Source organism: Eupeodes corollae, chromosome 3 (genome assembly GCF_945859685.1).
Source record: "Eupeodes corollae chromosome 3, idEupCoro1.1, whole genome shotgun sequence".
Lineage (NCBI taxonomy): Eukaryota > Metazoa > Arthropoda > Insecta > Diptera > Syrphidae > Eupeodes > Eupeodes corollae.
In genome coordinates this window covers 105,100,493-105,118,817 of record NC_079149.1, presented here as the reverse complement: position 1 = coordinate 105,118,817, position 18,325 = coordinate 105,100,493, and the positions used below count along the sequence as shown (strand labels likewise).

Below are 18,325 nucleotides of genomic sequence, written 5' to 3'. Positions count from 1 at the left end.
CCTTCCATAGCCTCAGCATTGACTGAGAATCCACTATGAAGTTTCCACTTTCGTCTTTGCAGCCTTCGGTTCTAGGTTTATGTACCTGTGAATTTCGTTTCACCTGTTCATAAAACTTTCAACATCTTCAACCGCACGCTTCTCATGCAATCTCTTTTTCCTTCTGAGAAGTCGGCGTTCCTATCGCCTTTTCTGCGCATAGAGCTCATGAGCAGCTCTCGTCCTTTTATGCAGCGCTGCTTTGCGTGCCTGTTGTTTGGCTGCATTTGCCTGCCGACATTCCTCATCAAACCAGGGGTACCTTGTTGGTGGCCAGCAAACCCAGTACATCAGAGGCGGCCTCTCTGATTGCATCTTGGCAATCCTGCTTTTAGCATAATATTAATCAACAGATTGAGTATTCGACGTTTAGGGTCGTCATAGCAGAAGTGAAAGCGCCCTCAATATCCAGGAAGGCCACCATTGTTTATTTTTTCGCTATAGGGAGTATTCGATAGTTCTTACAGCAGAGTGTGCAAGGCTGTTTCTACTGATTTCCCTTGTTCTTATCATATCAACACAATAAAAATACGGATTGCACGTCCTTGTAAAATTATTCTCAAGTGTCTAATTTGCTTGGACATGCAACAAAAGTAATACAAAGTTCTTCGATTAATTCAATTGACGAGTGAAATTCTACCGAAAGTAATAAGTGTTTAATAAATCGACTCAGAGTGTTTGATATAAGAATATAGGATTGTGTATAAGTAGTAAGTACTGTATTTCAGATAAAGTGTTTGCTGTTTTGTTAATATAATAGACATGGAGGAGGCGTATAAGAGGATCTCATATAACACATAGTTATAATTTATGATATAGATTTTTGTCTTATAGTCTGATGGAATCATTTCTTAGCTCCTGTATGTATTTCTATGTATTGCCCTAGAGTAGCATCTTTCTCATCTTAATACTATACTTGGGTGTGGATTTATATTATCCTTTATAATGTTCATATAACCAAAGATATGTTATTTGATGGATTACACTGTCTGACAGAATAATAATAATTTGATTATTTTGTCTACATATACATACATATATGTATAAATATTGATATATTGGACGATGTGAACTTTTTGACTTTTTGCCATTAGGAACATTCGATATTCCCATAGGTGTTAATATTACCTTAAGGTAAGACTTCTTTATACAACATACAGGTGTATAAAATGTATCAAACATAAAATTTTAATTAAATAATAATAACAATATAGATAAAGAGGTAATTTTCAAATTAAATTTTGTTGTTTACTTAGATAATTTAATAAGCTTGCGGCGAATTGAGAATAATACTTATAAAAATGTATATGAATGTAAAGTACCTTTAATATATGTTTGTTTGTATATGTACAAAGGATTTCATTGTTACATAAATTGGTTTTGAAATCGGAATTATATTTCTATAAAGAAAATGAAAATTGATATTATTTATTTGTGCTTTGGGCTTTTATCTTTTATCCAATTATGTATTACTTTGAATTATTTCTGAGGTAAATATAAGTTCAATTATTGTTTTATCAGTTTTTTTTTCTTGTTTACTTAAAAGCTATTAAAACCAAGCATTTACCTGAACATACCTTTCTACACATTTGTATATGTACATGTATGAAAGAAGTTATATCTTGGATTTGTTTTCTATTACTTCTTGACTATTGAATTTTGAATTCACAATAAAATACAGTCCTTGAGGCGAAGCAATTTATTATTGAGAATTTTTAAGTCTTGATTATACTTATATACCAATACTCGAATATCTACTCAAGATTTCTTCGATAGATAAATACAACTATTATTTTTACTCTTGAAAGTCGAAACTGTTTTCCGAAGGGTCTTAATTTAAACCAACTTGACCTTGACATACACAAATCCGCTGGCCCGAATAGTTCCCCATTATTTGTCTGATGAGGTGTTCTTCGGCGCTAAGCCTTTTCATCTGTTTTACTCTACAGGCCTCTTTTTGACTGGAAAAAACAGTATTTGTCCAATTTGTCACTAAAAAGGATGAATCTTCCTACCCCTCTAACTTTCGTCCAATTACACTTACATCCAAATTCTTGGAAACGCTAATTAATGTTCAGCTGAACATTTAAGCTTCTTAATGACCGACAATATGGATTTTGTAGCAATAGGTTCACTGGTGATCTCATGGTGTTCTACAGGGTTCCGTTTTGTCTCCGACTATCTTCCTTATATTTTGTTCCCTCTTTTAAATTAATAACGAATCCCACTTACTTTGATTCTATTTGCAACCCAAATATATGGCCCGCAGAGACTTTAGTCAAAGAATTTACTCAAAGTCAAAAACAGGGTGTTTCTTTGAAAAACAAATCAAAACACTTAACAGGCTTGCGCTCTTCTACCAAAACGTAAGGGGACTTCGTAGCATGACTACTGACATTTTTCTTAACTGCCAATCATTTCAACATGACGTATTCGTTTTGACAGAAACGTGGCTTAATTCAAGCTTTTCCGACACAGAACTTTTTAGTCAAGAGTTCGAAGTTTGCAGAAACGATCGTCATGTTGGTAATGCAAAGGATTTAATTGGAGGTGTTCTAATAGCGGTAAAAAATACATATTTCTCTTCTTCTGTATCTTTTCCATTTGTATTATCAATTGAACTGGTATGTGCAAAGATAATCGTACAGACTAAGACTTTTTTCATTTTAAAGGTTTACATTCCTTCAAAAAGTTTGGAGTCTGTTTATAACGATCTCTCCTTGGCATTAGACTATCTTATAAATTTGTCCAGCTCTGACACCAATATCTTACTTTTAGGTGATTTTAATTTACCACACATTGACTGGATTCCATCCGAAGACGAATCCTGCCTTGAAGCCTCTCCTTCTTCTTCACAAATGGAACTTTCTCTTCTCGATAAAGTCCTTCTTACTGACTTACAGCAAACAAGCTGTATTAAAAACTCAAAAAATCGAATTCTCGATTTAGTGTTTTCTTCTGACGCTATTAGTACTCTTGTTCTAGAATCTAGATCAGGAATTACTAATATTGAAAAATATCATCCCCCTTTGGACATTTTTTTTTTGACTTAAGTAATCACCTTACTAATCACAGTAATTTTGTTGATTGCTTATATAATTTTGATTTCAGAAGAGCTTATTTTTAGCAGTTGTCTGTAGATTTAACCATTTCTGGAATTGCTGATACACTAGCATTTTCTAAAATTGACGAAGCAGTTTCAACTTTTTATAGGATCCTTAATTATTGTTTTGAAAAAAAATGTATCGATAAAGAAATCAAGAAATACAAACTTTAGCCATCCTTGGTACACGAAAGAATTGCGTTTACTGCGTAACAAAAGAAATAAGGCATGGAAAACGTATCTCAAAACTCTGCCTCCAACCAACTTTTCTTTTTTTATGTTGTACTCTAACCAATATGCTAGCTATTTTAATGATATTGGCACCTCTTTGAAAGAAAATCTTAAACAAATTTGGAATTTTGTAAACTCAAAGAAAAAAACAGATGGCCTTCCAGTTAACTTCACTTACAGAAACCTTTCATTAGATAAAACTGTTGATATCTGTAACGGTTTCGCAACCAATCTCCGTGAATCATTTGTTATGGCCCTCAAGAAGTTGATGAAATATATTTTTATAATCTTCACTTCTTTTCGCAAACTAGCTGTAGTCACATCCCTGTGCTACAGAGTACGGTCCTTGATCTTTTATCTGCGTTCAATTATGACTGCTCAGCCGGTCCCGATGGTATTCCCCCGATAGTACTAAAAAAGTGTACTAATGCTTTAGTTGAATTCCTTACGTTCTTATTCAAACCTTCTCTAAAAGCAGGCAAATTTCCCAGTATATGGAAGAAGTCATTTCTAACACCAATTTTCAAGAAAGGTAACAAGGCGGATATAAGCAACTACAGGACCGTAACGTATTAAATCAATTCAACATAATTTCATTCGCTTTGCCCTAAAGGGTCGTGTTTGCGATAATACTTATGATCTGCCTCGTATTCTACTTTTTCAAATGCAATCTCTCCATCAAAGGAGTGTTAATAATGACTTGGTATTTTTTCATCAACTCATTAATGGCGAAATTGATGCACCTTATTTGCTATCTTGTGTACATTTGAATTACCGAAGTGGAACTCATCACCTGCGTACATTTGATTTTATACATATTGACTTCCATAGAACTAACTATGAGAAGATTGAAGCTTTAAGTCAAATGAGCATTTTATATAACTTAAACTTTTCATCGATAGATTTAAATTTAAATAAGTAAACGTTCTCACTTTATTTTTGGTTCTGTAAAAGTTAAATGCTAATAATGTTTGGTATTTTGTGCGTGTGTTAGGCTATGATTGTATTATTTTTTTACTGACAACTAACACATTCACTTATGATGAGCCTCTGAAAGTAGTTTGACGCTATAAGCTTACTACTACTTTCTGAAATTCTGAAGTGGAAAAAAAATAATTTTATACCAATACTCCAATATCTACTCAAGGCTTGTTCGATTGATAAATACACCTATTATTTTTACTGTTATAAGAACACCAGCTTAGGGCTTTGCTAAGATAACAATAGTCAAAACTGTTTTCCGATGGGTCTTAATTTAAATCCAACTTGACGTTGACATACACAAATCTGCTGGCCAGATAGTCTCCACCCTATTTCCCTGAAAAGGTGTTCTTCAACGCTGGTGAAACCACTGAGTAAGTTTTTCCATGTTTCCTACTCTATAGGTCTCTTTCGAGTGGAAGAAAAACAGCATTTGACCAACTTATCACTGAAAAAAGTGAATCCTCTCTTCCCTCTAACTATCGGCCAATAGCACTCCCTTCTTTCCAAGGTCGTGGTGATCTCATGGTTCATCTCACCGAACAGTGAAGCAAATCTTTACATCGTTTTGGAGAAACTAAAATTATTGCACTAGATATTTTAAAGGCATTTGATAGAGTTTGGCACCAAACTCTTATATCGAAAATGCGTGCTTTTGGTATTGATGAATCTCTTCTGCTCCGTGCTATCCATTAGCGGTACTAGCATCTAGGAAACTATACCACTTTCAGTACTCGGTATGTGTATCACAGATAACGTGTTATGAAACTATCACATATTCAGTATAGCCACAAAGGTGCTTAGGATTCCTCCGACACGACGATTCACGAAATTTTTCAATCATTCTGATCTGGCTGTAATTTACCAAGCCTTCAATCGTCCAAAACTTGAATGTAACTCACATATTTAGGCGGGTGCGAAATATGTATAAGAAGTTTAAGTCGTTTAGATAGGATCCAAAAAAGAGCTTTGAAAATGACAGGCGATAAAACGTTAACCGAAACATTTACTTCCTTTCATTGTTTTACAGATATTTTTACAAGCAATGTTCTGTTGAATTAGCTAGTTGCATTCCATCCTCTCTCAAACAATTCAGCCGTAATTCTCAGACTTTCAGGAATGCTCACCAGTTTACCCTCGAACTCAATTTCGGGCGTACTTTTAAATATAGAGATTCTGTTTTTAAACACTCATCTAGAATTGGGCAATATTACCAAACATTGGGACTTTTTTGGGGTTTTCTGAAATGTCCAAATAAAAAAGCTTTCGGTTTTATTGCCCAATTAAATAAGATCAATACGTAAAAAATGTCATATCGTTTTGAAATGCCTCTCTCGCCCAAGAAATTTGTTAGAAGAAAATTTCACAAAGCCCAAATTCAATGTCATATTGCCCAAATCAATTTTAAAGGATCATAACGGCTGAATTACTAATTGTCAAATCGCCCAAAAGATGTTAAGTGTTTCAAGATTTGGGCATTCTAAAAAAATTTTTGTTTATTTTGGTCACTACGACATTTTAAGTTTTAAAATTTTACGCCCAAATGCAAACTTTAAACAAACAAAATTCAGGTCGCACACAAGCTCGGAATGTCAAAAAAAGTAACATGGTTGCATGCATACCTCACTCTCTCTACACTTCTCAAAACCTAACCACTCTAAATGTTTTGGGCGTTATGACATTTCTATATTTGGGAGTTAAGGCATTGAAAGTTGGTTTAAAATGTGATAAGACATAAAAAACGATACAAACCATAATCTTCGTAATGCCCTGAATAAATAGCACAAAGTCTATCCAATATGACATAAGAACCAAGTTCAAAATTAAAAAGAGGATGGGATGCACACCCAAACTGATAAATTCCTACCCCGTATGTCGATTTGTCTTGCTTACAATTTTGTAGAATTTCATGTTGGACTTAAAAAGTTTTCAGTTGAATTATTTCGACCAACAATATTTTTCATAAAAAGAAATAGTTTAGTTTGAAAATCTAGTTTTTTAAATAGATTTTTAGTCGAAAACAAAATTTTTACCAACTTTAGAAACATTTCATAAATTTTTACAAATTTGATGAATTAAATCAATTTGAGAGATAACAAGAACTGAACATCAATTTTTACCAAATTTGCGAACTATTTTTTGTAGATTTTATTCTTTTATGGAAAAAAAAACAAACTGTTGCATTTTTAGAACAAAAATTAGTGAATATCGGAAACAATATTTTCTGTGAAATAAAAAAGTTTGTAGACAATATTTTTAATTTTTGAAAAGCTGTTTGAATCGAAAGTAAATTTTTACCAACTTCTATTAATTTTTTTGCTTAGGTTTTTTTTTTGTAAAAAAACTGTCAATTTGCTTTTTCTCATAATTTTACCAGATGTTAAGAACCTTATTTTTTTTTTTAAGTTTTCGAGGTGACAAATTTATAAGATTTATAAAAAAAAAACCTTTACTTGGATTTTTTCCAAAAATATACTGGTTTGGTATCACGTTACAATATATAATACAAAAATGTATTCAAGTCTCTAAAGTCATTGTTTCGTGAGATATTAAGGGTTAACTAAATTGTTCACCTTTTTTTTAACTGCTATTATTTTTGAATTTGTTTGCCTTTTTATCTGTATAACAAAATATATTTGAAGTCGATATCTCTTCTGGTTCTTGAGCTACGGACGACGAAAAAAAACGTCACGACCGTACGTACACACGCACGCACAGACATCTTTCTAAAAATCTTTTACTTCGACCCTATATACCTTGAAACGTAGAGAAATGTCAAAATTATCAATCCGACAAATCGGACCGATTGCAATAACTTCCTATGAGAAGTTAATAATTCTTTTGGTCAAAATGACATCTTAAAATTTGGGCGTTCTTTTATTTAAAATTTTGTGGGCGTCACGAGACTGGGATCTACTCATTGTCAGCCCTAATTTCAAATTATAGGAGCTTATTTTCCACAAATTAAGGGAAAACTGACGTTCAGAAAATATCAATTATCATTTATCAATACGACTTCTCCACTAATCATTTGACAAATATAAAAAATAATCTAGCATAAAAATACATTTTCTTAAATAAGTTTTTCCAAAAAGAAGTTTCATGATGGTACTAAGAAAAAACCGAGTATTATTTAAGATAAATCAAACAATATGTATTTTATTTCAAATATTAAGGTATCTTTTCCATTACCAATATTCATGATTCCGACTGTCGTTGATAACTTAATGTTTTTTAATCCATCAAGGTTACAAAGAACAAAACCTAAAGATATTAATCACATCTCGATTGATTGCTAATTGTGGTCACTTCTTCAAGGAATAACAAATTATTAAAAAAAACATTTGCATTATTTATGAATTTCTGATACTAAATTCAACTACATATTTGTAATTCGTATTTTTGACATTGACATCATTTATTAAAGCCCACATAAAAACTGTAAAATTCATTAAAAAAATTACTTTCTATTGAAAAATAAATCGAGATATTCCTTTCACAATTTTTGTAAGTTTTTTCATTATTAAAAAAGAATAAAAACGTCAAAAATATTTTGCTGTATTGAATTCTATTTCTTGATAATCCTTTGGTTTCAAATTGTGGTCTTATTTACTTGCCGTTAATGAATTGCTTTACTCATCATTCACCCCATTACCACTTATGCTTCTTTTATCTTAAACACCTTGAGTTTGTTTCTTGTTTCAAAAAATAAAACGTTACAAGGAAATCGAAACAAAATCCTTCGAATTCTCTTGGGCAATACTTCATAATCTATTTTGGCTTTGATTTTAAATGTAAAATAAAAAATACAAAACTTATATATATGAGCATAAATAGGTAAGCTTCCTTTAGTAATAAAACAACCATTAGGGTGGGTATGGGTATATGTTCGATTCCTTTTGTAAATACCTCGAGTTTTTGTAGGTATTCGAATATAAACAAAAATTTTTGCAATTCACCATGAGCATAAATTGTTATCCTTAAGGCCGTGAGCTGTTTTTTTAATTAAATAAAACTTTTTTTTTCATCGTACAATCTTTTTGCCTTTCGTATATACTTACCTATAACAACTTTTATATAAATATATAAAATATACCTATACATATATTAAAAAATTCTTAAAGTAGGTCACGTGCATCCAGAAGCAATATACTCCTTGGTCTCGTAGAATGATTTTTATTTTTGTTTTTATTTTGTTGGTACCTATACAATTTTCAAAATAACCTTCTATTTATATATAAATGCGGTGTAGGTATTTACAACTTCTATGGGTTTAAAATACATACACAAATATATATATAGCTTAAAGATAACTCTTTTATTATTACTTTTTTTTTCATTTTCACAGATTCACGATCAGGACAAATTAAAATTCAAACAATGTTCGTACAATTGGTGGGACCACAGCTTGGCAATTGGTGAAGTTTTGTTTTTAGCTTGGGGCATTCGAGTTTGTTATAATGTACGGAATGCTGAATCTTTATACAATGAAGCCCGTTTAATATCGTATGCTATTTACAACATAGCTATTGTCAATATAACAATGATAGCTTTTCAGTAAGTATCCTTTAAATACAATAACTTAATAGTTTAGGGATGTGAAGTTTCCTTATTGGCTTTTTATCACTTACAACATATATGAGCAAATATGCTTCTCATAAACAAAAATTTAGACAAATATTTAATAAATAAAGTTAAAGAAAATAACATAAAATAAATGGACCACTTTCGTCTGCCTTTTTAAAATGCTTGTCTGAATCGTGAATCATACATTCGTACCTTTTTTTTAAATGTTCAACTTTTGTATTGCTTTATAAATGAGTTTTTAATTGGCGCGGGAAGATTTTGCCGCCCCATGGTAGCCATTTTGTTTTGGTGGCATCTGTCAAATCTGCAAACGTTGCGCGCATTGCACTCATCATGTGGTCTAGTGGTATAATAGTCCACGAATAAAATAAGCAAATCAGCACAAAAATATCATCTTCTAACCATTTTCGCAATATCCAGACAATGCTACATCATCAAAGAAGTAGATTCAAAAAATTCTAATCTAATATCAAAATGTCAACGGACTACGGACAAAGATTAATAAGGTCTACAAAAATTTAACCATCCTACCACAAGACATAATCATTTTGACTGAAACTTGGCTAAACAATACATTCTTGGATACGGAACTCTTCGATTCGAGTTATCAAGTGTACAGACGTGATAGATACTACTTAAATGACATCAGCTCTGTAGGAGGTGGACTTTTGCTTGCCGGGAAAAATTGCTTTATATGCACTTTGGACGACTGCTATACATTATCACCACATCTATACCTCTAAGCTCTTCTTACAACGTTTATGAAAACTTAATTAATTGCATAGACAAAATAAACGATCAAAATGAGCTACAAGACGAGTTACTAGTCTTAGGAGATTTCAATCTTCCAAACTTAATCTGGAAAGACGCAAGGAAACTATCTATCTCCTATAAACATGTCCTCTACTTGACAATTAACGGTATTTCCTCTCTTGGACTTAACCAACTTAATGGGATTGCCAACATTTTCCACAAAATATTGGACCTTATATTTTTCTCGGACACACTCAATGCTGATATTGCTGTAAATTCAGCCAATACCCTACTTGTCGAAGAAGACCGACATCACCCAGCATTAGACCTATCTTTTAATTTAAATGTAATATTCCTAATTAAAAATGAGACCACCCCATACCGAGCAATATTTCTTAATCTCCTCCATGGTTTGAATCCTGCCCAAGAAACTTTAAAAATAAAATAAACAAGGTATCCAAACTGCATGTCTTTCAACAACGAACTTAGCCATGACTCTGAAAAAAATTTAAATAAATAAGGGTGGCGCAACAGTCCGTTGTGGACCATTGCCTAGTGACTAACAACTCTCAACCATTCCTGTGTGCGAGTACTGTTGTCAGGAATGGAAGGGACCTACAATTTTAGGCCGAATCCGAACGGCGAATTTGGAGAAAAATTTTGTTTGTAAATTTGTTCAAAGATGCTTTCGAAGTAGCGAACTCCTGTCAATCGCCTCAGTCATTGACCCTCTCACAAAATATCCCTCATTTGAATTCAATTAGTCTTTGGATCTCTGAAAATTAAAGTGCACGCAAAGCTGCAGAACTTGATGTTTGTTATAGCCCTGGTCCAGATGGTGTACCTTCTTATATTATGAAAAAATGCGCATCCTATTCATCCTATCCTCTTCATATTCTTTTTAATGAATCGTTCAAATCATCAGTTTTTCCTGATATTTAGAAGGGTTCGTACATAACACCGATACAAAAAAGGGTACTAAAAATGAAATACAAAATTATCGTCCCATTGCAAAACTGTCCGTTATTCCTAAGTTATTTGAGTCTATTATTTGTAAAGTCATATCTTTTAATTGTAAGTCTATAATTTGTGACAGTCGACATGGTTTTGTTCAAAATATGTATGTCAACAGTTACTAACCTCTTTCAGTTCAGTTCTTTTTGTTTAGATTCATTTGAAAAACGGAAACAAGTTGACTTTGTCTTAACAGACTTCAGTAAGGCCTTTGATAAATTGTGCCATAAAAGATTAATTTCCAAACATAAATCTTAAGGCTTTAACGATAAATTTGTTAGTTGGGTTTCGTCGTACTTATATAATAGATCATACAGCGTAGTTTTTGAGAATGAGCGGTCATCATATTTTTATACCAACTCTGGCGTACTACAAGGTAGCCACTTAGGTCCTTTACTGTTTATTTTGTTCAATACTTCAGTTTATTGCTTAAAGCATTGTAATCTATAAAACTAAGAATAAATGTAATATTAGTCTTAAGTTCTAACGTTAGTTTGTTTAACGAATTCAATAAATAAATCTTACGGTAGACGTGATTGCCATTGACAGTCGAGTCTTCAACATTCGTGTGACGCCCCACACGAAATTTGAGACGCCCCATTCAGTAAACAAAAAGCTAACAACCGAACGTTAAAGAACGCAAAATCAGTTGAGAGCATGGCCGTGGTTCGTGAAAGTGTACAGCAGAACCCCAGGCAGTCTATTCCTCGCCATGTACAAGAACTCGGCCTTTTGCAGACTTCAACTTGCTGAATTTTGCATCGGGACTTGGTCCTACATCCGTACAAGATCAAACTAACCCAGATCTCAAAGTTCATGACCATAGAAAAAGACGTTTGTTTGCTGACTGGTCTTCGAATCGTTTGGAAGAGGGCCCCAATTTTAGCCGAAAAATCATATTTAGTGACGAGGTGCATCTTTGGATGAATGGCTGTGTTAACAAGCCAAATTGCTGTACATGGGACGTCACCAACCTACGCGAGGTTCATCAGGTGAAAATTAATCGTCAAAAAATTTCCCTTTGGTGTAGATTTTGGGCTGGCTCCCGTACTTTTTTGAAAAAGACGTTATTGAAGCGGCCACCGTCAACAACGAGCGCTACATAACAGTGGTAAATAATTTCTTATAGCCGAAATTGAACCGTATGGACCTAGACAACAGCGGTACGTGCCACACAACAAACGCTACGATTGACATTTTGCCTGAACGACTTGAGGGTAAGGTTATCTCTCCTAAGGGTGATGTGAATTGGCCACCAACACTTTTTACTGTGGAGTTTCTTTAAGTCGCAGGTCTATGCAAATAAACCACAATCGACCGATAAGCCTTTAAGGTGAACATAACACAGACAATTGCTCAAATTCAGCGGGATCTTTGCCGATGTCATTGAAAATTGAACCACTCGGATCCGTGCCACCGTAAGAAACCAAGGCAAATTTCAATAATGTCATATTCCACACTTAATGGCATACATTTGCCGTTCAAATAAATTCTGTTTAATTTTGTTAATACCTCAAATAATATGGCAGAAAGATGCAGAAAGGGCTCTCAAGGAAAATGCGTGGGCGGTTTTTTTACCATAGCAGTTTGAAAAAAGGTGAAAATTTTGGTTAACCCTTAATATCTTACGAACCAAAAACGCTAGAGACTTGATATCAAAGAAATATATTTTTTGAAAAAAAAATCCAATTTATAAATCAAAAAAACCGAAAAAAAAATTGTCACCTCCAAAATTTTAAGACTAAAATATGATTTCATCTCCAAAATAATTTTGTGCAACGAAAGACTATGTTTTTGACATCGGATAAAATTTTGAGAAAAATCGAATTGACAGTTTTTTTTATAAAAAATAAAAATCTAAAAAAACATTACTCAAAGTTCGTAAAAATTGAATATAGATTCAAATATCTTTTCAAAAACTTGAAATTAAGGCTTCAAACTTATTTTATCTTATAAGAAATATTGTTTTCAACATTCTGAAAAATGTTGAGAAAGATCAAGTTGAAAATTTTCTTACAAAAAATAAGAACCTAAAAAAAATTAATAAAAGTTGGTAAACATTGATTTTCAACTCAAATATCTTTTCAGAACTTTGATATATTGGCTTTAATTTACTTTTATCTTTCAGAAAATATTTTTGTCAACATTCAGTAAAATTTTTAAAAAAAATCGAATTGACAGTTTTGTACAAAAAATTAAAAACTGAAAAAAATTTACAAAAGTTGGTAAAATTGACTTTCGACTCAAATATCTTTTCAAAAATTTGAAATATTGGCTTCAAACTAATTTTTTCCTATAAGAAATACTGTTGTCAACATTCAGTAAAATTTTGAAAAAATCAAATTGACAGTTTTTGTACAAAAAATTAAAAATATAAAAAAAATTTAACAAAAATTGGTAAAAATTGATTTTCGACTCAAATATCTTTTGAAAAATTTGAAATATTTACTTCAAACTTATTTTATTTTACAGAAAATATTGTTTTCGATATTCAGTAATTTGAATATAAAATTCCAACAGCCGTTTTTTCATAAAAAATAAAATCTTCAAAAAATAGTACGCAAATTTGGTAAAAATTGATACGAGTACATACAGACAAACTTTTAAGCAAGACAAATCGACAGACGGGATGGCAAGTTATCAGTGTGGGTCACATCCCAGCCTCTTTTTTTATTCAATTTCAACATCTTCTCTCCTTTATTGAAAAACCCTTTACAAAATTAAAAGAATTGTTAATTGAGAATATTTCAGAGTCTTGGCTTCAGATTTTGGTCTTATTTATTGCCGTTCATGAACAGCTTCACTCCTCATTAACCCCAATACCACTTATGTTTCTTTTTTCTTAAAAATCTGGTTTGTTTCTTGGCAAAATCTACTTGAATTTCAGAAGCTAAGAGTATAATTTCAATTTCAATTTCTAAAACATGATCTACATTTTGTAAAACATGAAACAATTTGCAACTTTATTTCGCAGCCTATAACACATTTTAAAACTGCCTAGACTGGCATCCTACCACCGATGCTAACATGTATTTAATTGGGAAGCTAAGTCACGAGTTATGTTTCTAGGTCCACTATATTAAACCCTTACACATTATTAAAGGGCCAAACAAAATATGTAGACCAGTTGTTTAGGTGTAGTTTTGAAGGATATTTTAACTCGGTATTTTTTTCATTTAGTACACAGTTAATTAAAATGCTTTCAAAAGTGGGAAAAAGTATATATTTACTAATTTGATAGGAAAACAGCATTTTAGGCATATTTCTTCGATCCAATACATAATTTCCTACCATAGCTATAAGTATTCAAATTAATATATTTCCAATCTACAATTTTAATCAATAAGCGTTATCCTTATTTATTATTATCCACGTTACTGCTGTTGTTCTAGCATGAATAATATGGGGTATCCTTTTATTGGAAGGGATGTAAGTAAGTAAGCACACATGCAGTTTTTCATCTCGAATACACCGTGTACTTAAAAAGGACAAACACAAATGCATGTACTATGTTTGTGTATAAACGTAGTGTATAACGTTATATTGAAGGCTGGATGTGTAATAGACTTACAGCTTTACACGATGCGGATGTTAGAAAATTAAATTGGGTTAGGCTTTGACTTTGTTTAGAAAGTTATAACCCTATCAACACATTCTAATTGTTTTTGAAATTAAATTTAGATGGAAATTTAATACAACAAGAAGAAGATTGTTCACGTGTTGGCACACTTTTTGGTATACTCGTATTATAGTGATGTGATGAAGGAGAAATAAATTGATAAGGACATACCTATGAACCCATCTACCTGTTTGAGCTGGGATAAAGGCTGTTACGTCGCGTCGCTTTGAAATCGCTAGGGAGGAACAATATTTTAAGGAGAAAAGTGGTTTATAAAATATAAAAAGCTTCAGTTATTGTACATTTTTCTTTAGTTTTGGTGAGTAGAATGAATTCCTAAATGAAACAAAATGGAGGGATGTTAATAAAAAACTTAGTAACAAGTCTGCCATGAAAAAAATTACTTCAGGGACCAGTTGTAGCTATATCATTCGTTTTCATCATTGAAACTAATCACTAGAATTTTGTTGAGATGTTGGTGGTAAACGATCTGTGTCTTCATGCTTACAAAATTCAATTAACACAACAATTGAAGCCTAATCACCATGGACAGAGAAGAGAGTTCGTTGAATGGATTATTGAACATCAACAAATGGACCCTGATTTTTCGAGCAAAATCATCCTAAGCGACGAAGCACATTTTTATCTTGATGGCTTTGTCAATGGCCAAAATTGCCGCATTTGGGGTTTGGAGAACCCACATGTGATTGTCGAAAAACAAATGCATCCACAACGCGTGACTGTATGGTGTGGATTTTGGGCTGGAGGCATAATTGGGCCATATTTTTTTCAAAATGATGCTGGTCAAGCAGTGACTGTTACTGGTACTCGATATCGCGACATGATTACACAGTTCTTTCTGCCAAAATTGGATGATATTGATGTGTCCAATATGTGGTCTCAACAAGACGGTGCCACATGTCATACAGCCCGTGAAACAATTCAATTACCGAATGAGACATTTCCAGGTCGTGTACTCTCTCGTTTCGGTGATCAAAATTGGCCTCCTAGACCGTGTGATTTAACACCATTAGACTTCTTTTTATGGGGTTATTTGAAATCACAAGTCTATGTCAACAAGCCCACAAATACCTGTGCATTAAAGGAGGAGATTCAACGCTGCATCAACGAAATTCAGCCACATTTATGCAGAATGGTCATGGAAAATATCAACAAAAGAGTGCGCATGTGCATGCAAAGCCGTGGAGGCCATTTGTCCGATGTGTTATTCCATACATAACCCTATCCTATGTACTTTACGAGTCAATAAAAATATAACTATCAAAAGACTAAAAACGGCGTTTTCTATTTAATTCAAATCTTTCGTTAATTTTGAGACACCTTTTAGCTATAGTTAAACATTTCTGTCATTAGACCAAAATCTTTGCATTTGAAATTGGAGTTAAGGTTGATCATTGAAAGTTAAACTGACAGGTGGGGATATGAAATGGCTCAGCAAATTAATTGAGAATTGGAAAAAAATCAGCTGTTCATTGAAAACTATTTCGCCATTGAAAAATAAAATCAAAAAAAAAGAGGCTGGGATGCGACCCACACTGATAACTTCCCATCCCGTCTGTCGATTTGTCTTGCTTAAAAGTTTGTAGGTTTTTGTGTTGGGTTAAAAAAGTTGTCACTTGAATTATTCTTAACAAATTTTAAAACCATCCACAATATTTTTCATATAAAGAAATACTTTAGCTTGAAAATCTAGTTTTGTTAAATACATTTTTAGTCGAAAACAAGTTTTTACCAATTTTAGTATCATTTTTAATTTTTTACAAATTGGATGAATGAAATAATTTTAAGAGGCATCAAGAGAATTTTTGAAAAGCTATTTGAGTCGAAAGTAAATTTGTATGAATTCTTAGTATTGTTTTTTTTAGGCTTTTATTTTTTATAAAAAAAAAATGTCAATTTGATGTCAAAACTTTACTAGATGTTAAAAACGTTATTTTCCGTTGCACAAAAATGTTTTGGAGATGAAATCATTTTTTATTCGTAAAATGTTCGACTTGAAAATTTTTTGTATTTATAAAAAAAAACATTGATTGTATTTTTTTTTTCAAAAATATATTTGTTTGGTATCATGTAACAATATATAATACAAAACTTGATTCAAGTCTCTAGCGTTGTTGGTTCATGAGATATTCAGGGTTAACCAAAATTTTCAAATTTTTTTCTGCATTATTGTCTGTATAACAAAAATTATTTGAAGTCGCTATCTCTTCCGGTTCTTGAGCTATGGACTACGATAGTACGTACACACGCCTGTACAGACATCTTTCTAAAAACCTTTTATTTCGACTCTTGGGACCTTATAACCGATAAATGCGTTTACTTTTATAAAATTTCAAGGTTCTACAATGTCAAGTACGTCAAGCAGTTAAGGTTTTGCTATCTGCAATTATGGGCTATATCTCAGGAATTATTTTTTTCTTATCGTCGGATAATATTTGTTATTATAAATTTGTTTATTATGTTACTGAGTGGGGGACGGTCAGAAGATCGGCTATCTAAGTTTTTGTATCTAAGTTCACAAGAACTTACTCTATACCTAACACCTCTTGATATAGCAAACAAATAGCACAGTGGACCAACAACAACATTGGCCACTCCTTTATTCTTAGGTATTTAGAATAAATTCCTGTTGCAAATGAAAAATACTTTATATAAAATCTACTGTTCTAATTATATATGATCACTTATGTTTTGTAAAATATGTTTTGTCTTTGAAATAAAATTTGTATTATTCTGTTTTTGTTCAACGTACGAAGAAGTTGTTTAATTTAAAAAAGGAAAACTCTAGAAATATTTTTCAAGGAGACGAATATTTCATCAATTCCAAAGCACACAGACTACACCATCCCCCAACTGCAATTCGACAGAAACTTCTAGTTTTCTATACCTTTCAGATCTTCCTGGGAGGATTCATTCGTGAAAGACGGATCAATCCATTTTTATACAAATAGTTCAAAAACAAAAGAAGGGTTATGTGGAGGTGTGTACTCTGAACGACTGAAGTCAAGTCTCTCATTCCGCCTTTCCAATTGTTGTAGCGTGTTCCAGGTAGAACTATTGGCGATAAAAGAAGTCTCGTCGTGGCTTAAAGAAAACGTGATATCCACATCTGATATCCGTATTTTCTCAGATATTCAGGCCGCTATAAAATCCCTGGACTCTGTCTCTACAAACTCTATAACAGCAAATAACTGCAGAAGCTGTATGGACGATGAAGAGAAGGAAACAGTTCTTCACATTCTCTGTTAATGCCCTGTTCTAACTCAAAAACGCAAGAATTACCCAGTAGAATTCTTCTTTAACGATCGAAACGATCTAAATCATATCAGCATAATCGGCCTCTCACGTTTCGTAAGGGTTTCAAACTGCATTGAGCTTAGGATAAAGCCACAAGATTCATGTGGTATCACAATGAGGCATTAAACTGGCGTTTCCATCATGGACAGCCTCTTTAACCTTACCTAACCTAACCAAGAACTCATACCTTCCGTTGCCTTTGATTTATCTCAGTAACAGCCGCTTGAGAATAAGTCCATATCTAATCATAAAATCAGCCAAGTTGTTGTTTTTTTCGCAATATACACTCCTAATTAAGCTGATCATCAGAACCTAATCGAAATTTTTGAGTCTTCTGCGATATCAGCCCCAATTTTATAAATTCAAAAAAGTTAACTTATTTTCAATATTTTCCACCTTGAGCTTAATTTTCTGTACCAATAATCAATCTCAGGACTTAATTGCCATGCAACGGAGTCATAATTTTATAGAAAGGATTCTTTGGAAATTGTACACGTTTGGAAAACTTGAAACGGTACGACGCACGCATTATGAAATATCAAAATCTATTAAATATTTCATCATCTTAAAGTAATGTGTAATTTTGACAACTATAGAAAACGAACAGTTGCAAGAACTTATTTTGCTATAAGGTTGTTTTTATTTCAACTGAAATGGTAAAGTATAAACATTTTAAAATG

At 32.5% G+C, this 18,325-nt stretch overlaps 1 protein-coding gene across 1 annotated transcript in view; it reads left to right on the top strand.

Annotated features, from left to right (window-relative positions):
• The window catches only part of LOC129952292 (probable G-protein coupled receptor CG31760), a 165,433-nt gene that overhangs the window by 127,107 nt on the left and 20,001 nt on the right, over positions 1-18,325 (top strand). Inside the window, exon 10 of the mRNA XM_056064806.1 lies at positions 8,703-8,911. Within this exon, the coding sequence (XP_055920781.1) occupies positions 8,703-8,911 (209 nt within the window). The remainder of the gene's footprint in view (positions 1-8,702; positions 8,912-18,325) is intronic.